General features: G+C 46.4%; 1 protein-coding gene across 1 annotated transcript in view; it reads left to right on the top strand.

The window, feature by feature from the left end:
• PLEKHF1 (pleckstrin homology and FYVE domain containing 1) overlaps positions 1 to 7,777 on the top strand; it is a 10,597-nt gene extending 2,820 nt beyond the window's left edge. Inside the window, exon 2 of the mRNA XM_006016597.3 lies at positions 5,401 to 7,777. Within this exon, the coding sequence (XP_006016659.1) occupies positions 5,412 to 6,230 (819 nt within the window). The 5' untranslated portion in view covers positions 5,401 to 5,411 and the 3' untranslated portion in view covers positions 6,231 to 7,777. The remainder of the gene's footprint in view (positions 1 to 5,400) is intronic.
• Positions 7,778 to 8,025: the final 248 nt, after the last annotated feature.

Here is an 8,025-nt window from a genome sequence, read left to right on the forward strand (position 1 = left end):
GTGCGATTATAGTGACATACAGTGGCATTTTTATTATCTATAACACGATCACTGGGGCACATGGCAGTGTGACCAACTTAAAGAGGGGCACGTGACTTCAAACTGAATAGGACAAACATTACCGTAGGTGCAGATACCCACCGCAGAGATCATGGAGTACCAGGGAAATCTAATGAAACTCTTCTTCCTCCTACCCCAGCACTGGCAGTACTCCCAAAGGGAGTGTCATGATACATTTTTCTCTTTCCTTGAGCCAACGTTCTGATTTCAGACAGCAGGTTGGGGCGCTCACTGTCTTAGTACACGATCATTCTGCACAGGAATAGAAAGCCAGATCAGAGCAGGACATGCTACAGGCAGTTCCTTTGTTTCTCTCTCATTTTGGAATTGAAAAAGATGCTTGTGTGCAATCTGATTTTTCCCTTTAGTCCATGCAACAGCATTCCCACATTTTCTTTACTGCATAAGAGCCAAACAAAGCATGATGGTTAAAATGTTCAAAGGACAAAAATCTGATTGGACTTTCAGCCACACTTGGGGCATGTCTGCAAGAGAGGTTTACTGCAGAGCTGCCTAATTAGCCTGGCAGTAAAGTCTTATAGTGTCTGCATGTACAGCACTATTAGGCCTCAGTAAGCTAATTAGCTCCCCTGTAAGTTAGTACTTGTAAATACAAGTAATATCCTGCTGTGGTGTTCTTTACTGCGCAGCAACACATGTGTAGACACTGACAGAGCTGGCTGGGACATGAGGGCGCTTCAGTGTGGGGCTGCCTGCCAGCTAGCCCCACGTTGCAGCAGTCTCTTGCCCAGCCAGCCCCTCCGCAGCACGTTATGCTGGGTTGGAGCAGTCCTGGGCTGGCAAGCTGACGCTCTGGGCCCCCTGCCAACTGAGACTGCTTCGATCCAGCTCAATGTGCTGCAGTCCCAGGCACATGTGTAAATGCGGTGCCTGGGAGCAATACATTCTGGCACGATGCGTGTCCGAGTTTATTGTGTCATAATTGCATGGATAGATGCGCCCCTAAATTCCTTAATTACTTTGGAGAAAGAGACTCTGGATGCTTTCAAAATTTTACTGGGGGTCTTGGCGTAGAAATCCTCCATCTGTACTGTCAGTTCTCTGTCTCATTCAGGGGTAGGCAACCCCTGGCATGGCTACCAGAGGGTGGCACATGAAGGCATTTTGCTTGGCACATGCGCCTCCGGGCGGACGGTGGGGAAGAGGCCAGGGTTGCGCTGCCACGACGGGGCTTGGGCCCCTCGCAGATCCCCCCCATCTGCCCCTGGCACACCAACATCTTACAAGTCGAGGTTGCAGGTGTTCTTGGCACTCTGGTCAAAAACGTTGCAGACCCCTGGTCTAGTTTATACTCACCTGTGCCCCTCCGCACACTTAGAAGTCTAGTCATGCTTCTGAAATACAGAGGGTTAGTCTACAAACTACAAAATACAGTAGTAGGAAAAGTGGAGACTCCACAGTCACAGAGAAATGCCTCCAAAGAAACTAACCATCCTTCCAGCGCGCGCGCACGTGTGTGTAGGTGGGATTGGAGGGGGAGGGGAGGGGAGGGGACAGGATGCCAGGGCATTGTGTTTGAACCCGGCTTCACCTTTATTAGCTGCTACATATTTACTGAATCAGTCTCAAAACACTCACATGGCATGAATCTCAGAGCCTTCCTGACATATGTGAGGCTTATTTAACCCGTTTTTCAGGTGGGAATACAACCTGGAAGAGAAATGGCTAAAAGCAGGATCATGAACCTACCCAATTCCGCACTGATAATCCCCAAATTTATCTGCAGTACTGTGCTGGATCCCATATTCCTACACATGGCTCCACCCTGGTTTCATCCCCTCCTGTTTTTCTTTGATTTTCTATCATGCCTTGTCCCTCTCATCTCTCTCTCCTGTCCTAAGCTCCTGTTCCTATTAAGCTCAAACAGGACAATCCCTAACCTTGGCAAGACGCCAGCACTATAAAAACATATGTGCATTTAACCCAGGGCCATGTCAGGCCTTCCCTGTATGATTGTTTTCTAGTCTATTTATTGTCCTATTCCTCAATCAGTCAGAGAGGAAGAAAAAAAAATGTTTGCACAGAAGTTAAATCCTGACATCTCAGTGCCTGTAGCAAAATCCACTTAGGCTACCCTCTCATTCCATCTGACAAGCTAAGCAATGACACAGCTTCTTAACTCTCCCCAACACAAAGGGGATGCAGTTAATCCCTTACGGCAGCATTCAGAACGGTCTTGTTTGGAGGGAAAGGTCTATGGCGCATTAATGAAGACCCCCACATACCTAATGACTCCCTTAGCTTTTAGAGGCTACTCTGAATCCTGTTCTAAAGCTACTTGTGACAGCCACTTGGAAACGTTGACTCCAGCAGTGATCTGGGGGAGAGCCTGGGGAGAATTTTATCTGCATTCTTAACGAGAGGCTGTTATTCTTCTATTCAGTTGTTTGCGCAGGGACCTGAGTTTGTACTTTGGAGAGCAAAAGGCATGGCCTGCTATAGTTTATCTTTCAGGGAAGTTTTCCAAGTCCAAATAAATTCCTTGCCAATTCCTTTAATGAGAGAGAGGGAATAAAAATCTCAGCCAGTTTCCTTCACCCCATTAATGTGTTGTAGAAGTTTGCACCGTAGTTGGGTATAAACTATACTGCACATTGATGAACAGAGGTTCTTAACACTGTCTGAATGCATTAAACATGCTGTGGTGTCTCATTCCTCTGAAAAAATCTATCCTGACAGAACTAAGTCCCTAGGACCGTCTCCTGCTTCAGGGGAAGTCGCATGGTTGTTCTCTCGTGCCTCCTGTAGCTTGCCTTCACCTTACCACGTACAGGATCCCAGTAACTCTCAAAAGGTAACCAGTGTGGTCTTCTCATGATGAGTAAGGAGTGAACAGATGCTTCCAAAGGGACAGGAGCATTTCCTGAGCATTTTGGAAAACATGGCTGCTTCCTTTAGGTTCTGAAATGGGAGCAGGACTTTTCTGAAAGCTTGCCCCTGAGCGCCATGCAAACTCTACCGGGAATTCAACTCAGTCATAGAATCATAGACTATGAGGGTTGGAAGGGACCTCAGGAGGTCATCTAGTCCAACCCCCTGCTCAAAGCAGCACCATCGCCAACTAGATCATCCCAGCCAAGGCTTTGTCTAGCCGGGTCCTAAAAGCCTCCAAGGACGGAGAGTCCACCACCTCTCTGGGCAACCTGTTCCAGTGCTTCACTACCCTTCTCATGAGAAAGTTTTTCCTAATATCTAACCTAAGCTTCCCTTGCTGCAACCTGAGGCCATTGCTCCTTGTTCTGTCATCAGCCACCACTGAGAATAGTCTAGACTCTAGCTCCATTCTCTTTTGAACCTCCCTTTAGGTTGTTGAAGGCTGCTATTAAATCCCCCCTCAATCTTCTCTTCTGCAGGCTAAATAAGCCCAGTTCCCTTGGCCTTATGTCATAAGTAACGTGCCCCAGTCCCCTAACCATTTTCATTGCCGTCTGCTGGACTCTCTCCAATGTGTCCACATCCTTTCTGTAGTGGGGGGCCCAACACTGGACACAGTACTCCAAATGTGGCCTCCCCAGTGCCAAATGGAGGGGAATAATCTCTTCCCTACATCTGCTGGCAGCACTCCGACTAATACAGCCCAGTACGCTGTTAGCCTTCTTCACAAGGGCACACTGTTGGCTCATCACAGTCTCCTTGCCCCATTCTTAGATAAATGATTGCATTCAGCTATTCTCTTCATGCCTAGTAATTTTAAACAGGCTGCTTCCTGTCTAAACCATTTGACCAGCACACAGCAGCATCGGACAAGTGCTCTGGATGTGGTTGTGGTTTCTCTTAAAGCACACAGAGGCAAAAGGTATTACCTGAATGCAGGGTCCTCTGTACTGTTTGTCCAGAGCCACTGAAGCTAAGTAGTCGAAGGCCAAGGGATATTTAGAGCTTCTGAGAACCAGTTCTTTAATGTAACAAGGAGTTTCCTATTGGCCATTGCCTGAACTGCTAACAGACTCGGGCTTGTGTGCACGTGATGAACTCTGAGCTACCTTGCTCTGAAAGGAAGTGGCTATGTTTCTCATGGATGTTATGCCCTAGACACAGAACCAGAGCAAGGAAGTGGCCCAGATGGGGGACATTAAAGAGGTGCTTTCCTATCAGACCTACCTTTGTACATTGAAAGGAGTGATGAGCAGGGGGTTAGTACTGTGGAGGTGGAGGGAGGAATGAATGTGCTGCGCTCTACTTCTCTTTAACACTGATTATAACATTTCAGAATGATGTGTCTTGTACTGATAGAGCAGGAGAAATGGTTGGTGTAATGAATGCAGCTGTTGAGCTGTGTGGGCTTGTTTATTTTGAGGGTTTTGGTCTCCATCCACAGAGAGCTGCATCACAGGGGAAGATGAGGGCTCAGAACATGAGTGAACATGCACTTCACCTCCCCGGGATGCTAGCTGAATGCTGGCCACAACAGCTTTGGTCTCTGCAGGGACTTGATGGCTATTCCAGTAGTGTCCCTGATTTAAATGGACTTTATTCCAAATTCCTAAAGAAAGACAGTGCCTGTGAGCCATCTCGGCCCAAAGGCCAAGGACTGAGTGAACCCACAGGCTGCGCTGACTTTCCACCACATTGGTCACTACACTAGCAAGGTTTTCAGTCTAATAATAGCAGGGAGTTCAGCCACTCTTGCATCATCTTCCACAAGGGTGAGTGTAGATGCAGTGATAAAAATGCTTGCAGTAGCAGCCTCCTTGCTCCAGTTGTCAGGAACAGGCTAAAAATCAGTAGAGATGCACCTGTGAATGTGACACCTTCCAGAGCAGGGAAGAGGGACAGGGGATGGGAAGGATGCTTTGGGAACGGGCCGCCTGGCCAAAGCATTTTAGTTTTGATACCTGTCAGTCAAATACATTTCAGAAGCACAGTTGTCTTTTAAAGAGCATTACATAATGTTAGTCTAAGTTCACCGCACACTTTGTTGCGGTCGTACATATGTCAGTTTGGTTTTACCCATATAGTGATCCCAGTACAAGATAATGATCCCAGTGGGAATAAGTGATAGTGCTACACAGCACGTTTATGTCCAGTATACAACTGAATCCACAAGGGAAAGGCAAGGGGGGCAGGGGCTGAATCATTTAAATCACACAACTCCAACTATGCCAATTTGTTACAGGGCACATGAGAGGTTCAGTGTTTCCTTCCATAGAGTTTTCTTCAAAGAAAAGGAAAGTCATGGTTAGGTATTGCTACTACTGAAACTAATCTGGAGAACTACTTACCTCTGTTTAAATGTGGTGATCAATTAGGAACCTATTCTTGATGCAGCTATATTTGCTGAACACAACTTTAAAATTGTATTTTCCCTCCCTGCTTCAGTGTAGGCCAAGATGGTGGATCATCTGGCAAACACGGAGATTAACAGCCAACGCATCGCTACTGTGGAAAACTGCTTTGGGGCATCGGGACAGCCCTTAGCTGTGCCAGGAAGGGTCCTTCTCGGGGAGGGAATTTTGACCAAGGAACGCCGGAAGAAGCCCAAGCCTCGAATATTCTTCCTTTTCAATGATATCCTTGTGTATGGAAGCATAGTGATCAACAAAAGGAAGTACAACTCCCAGCACATCATACCCCTCGAAGACGTCACCTTGGAGACGCTGCCAGACACCTTACAGATGAAGAACCGATGGATGATTAAGACTTCAAAGAAGTCCTTTGTGGTTTCTGCTGCCTCCCTCACAGAAAGGAAGGAATGGATCAGTCACCTGGAGGAGTGCATCCGGCACCTGCTGACAAAGACCGGACGGCAGCCCTCTACTGAGCATGCTGCCCCCTGGATCCCCGACAAAGCGACCGATATTTGCATGCGCTGCACACAGACCAAATTCTCTACCCTCACTCGCCGGCACCACTGTCGGAAATGCGGCTTTGTTGTGTGCGGGGATTGCTCCAAGCAGAAGTTCCTGATGCCACGGCTCTCCCCCAAGCCCCTGCGGGTCTGCAGCCTGTGCTACAGGCAGCTGATGGCAGAAGAGAAGAGGGAAGGAGGTGACCAGAGGCAGCCAGAGCAAATCCACTCTGCCAAGCCAGGGTACGAAGCTTCCAGCGGCGAAGACAGTGACAAATCTGACGACGACAAGGTGGACCAGTGGCCAGCAGACGCAGAGTTTTATACCTCAGTAGTATCTTGGTCATCATTCCATAATTAACTGTTTCACTGTCAGTTTTTAGCCTTCGGTGCATATACAGAACTCTCAGTATTTTAGCAGGGAGCATGCATGGGAGAGTGAAATTTTGGCCCCTATTTATGCTATTTTCTTTTTTCAGACAATTAAAAGACCTGATATTGTGCCTGTTACAGTAGCAGGGCAGACAGCAGTGAGGCAGCATTGCGTAGAGTATGGAGCACTGGCTGCCACTGGTCTACCAATGGACCCTGGGCAACTCATTTTACCTTCCTGTGCCTTGGTTTTCCTCTGTATAAAGTCTATGTATAACCTCTTACATGCTTTGAGATCTGTTATTAGCAAGAGATACAAGACCCAAGCAGTGTTATGGTCTCAAATACACTACTCCCTTGGATGGGCCCTGTCGTGGTGGTTAGGGAGGCCAGCACCTTGTCTATGGAGAATGGGGAACTTCAGTTTCCAGGGCTGGCATTTTTCATGATCACTAAACCCATGTGAATCAATATATAACATACATATATAGTGTATGCCATGTATGGAGTCCTGGCTTGGTGGCCTTCAGTTAGACTGGTGCAATACCAGTAAGAAACCTGGGTTTGACTTTCACACATGGCCTTTAACTTCAGGAAAGTGGGGGTTTATGCAGCCCTAGCGTAGATCCTGCTGACTTAATGTGAGCTACATTAGCACAGCATTGAGGAACTCAGCTCTCCCACCCCAGAGAGCAACAATTATGGGTAATGAGAGGGTAAAGGCTTATGTAATGGAGTGAGGTAAGAAAGAGGCTTCAGTAAGACACTAGCTCAACTCAGCAGGATCACCCCACCCATGCAGATCCCCTCTCTCCAGAGTTAATGACTCAACCAGATTTCAATATTAGTGGCATGGGGATTGAAGAGCTCCAGCCAGCTGGGTGATGTTGTAGCATAGGATTGCTGTGCTGAGAGGAAGTGGGATGGGTGTGTGACCAGGACAATATGGTCCTGTGAGGTTCTCCCACTGACCATCAGAGTAAGGCCCCAATCCTGCAGACAGGCATTAAAGTGCTTAATTTCAATCCCAAGCATTTCCATTCATTTCAGAGTTAAGCATGCTTAAGTGTTTGAACAGTAGGAGCTGAAGGTTATATGTTCAACTAGATTTGAATATTGATATTCAAAAAGTCATCTCAAGTGAGAAGCTGCTTATTCTAGCATTCTATCATACTATCACGTGCAAGTAAAACACACCGAAAATTAGACACCCACAGTTGTATTGCAGCAAATAATCATACAACCAAAGATCAGCTACTGCCTATTTGGCATATCTTGTGTGCTTTATATTCTGACTCTGGAGGCAGAGTGTAAGTTGAGCATTACGTGTAACATCATAATCAGTTTTCCTTAATGTAATCCAGTCTAAATACTGCATCACACACCAAATGTTATCAGGTTGGTTTGGGGGTGGTTTTTTTAACTAGTAATTTGTCTCATTTTTATATTTTTGTTCTTTGTAAACTGCCAACATCCAGCCAGTTTGTACTATTCAGTTGAGTGAATAAAGAAATGGCCAATAAGAAAAAACATGGAGAAGTGATTAAAAGTGTGCTGTTTTAAATCAAAACAAAATATCTCAGGCAAATAGCGGCTCAGATGCTTTCATGTCCAGTCTAGCACAAGTTCAGCAACAACTCTTCATGTGCTTGTTATTCTGGCTGTTTATTTACTACCCAAAAGTGAATATTAGCACAAAAAAGCCAAGTCTGCTGCTTCCTTTCTGTTTATTCCATTCTTTTGTCTGACTAAGTTTTCCCAAGTCTCTTGCAATCTGTTGCAGC

The sequence above is a fragment of the Alligator sinensis genome, unplaced genomic scaffold (assembly GCF_000455745.1).
Source record: "Alligator sinensis unplaced genomic scaffold, ASM45574v1 scaffold170_1, whole genome shotgun sequence".
NCBI classification, from domain to species: domain Eukaryota; kingdom Metazoa; phylum Chordata; order Crocodylia; family Alligatoridae; genus Alligator; species Alligator sinensis.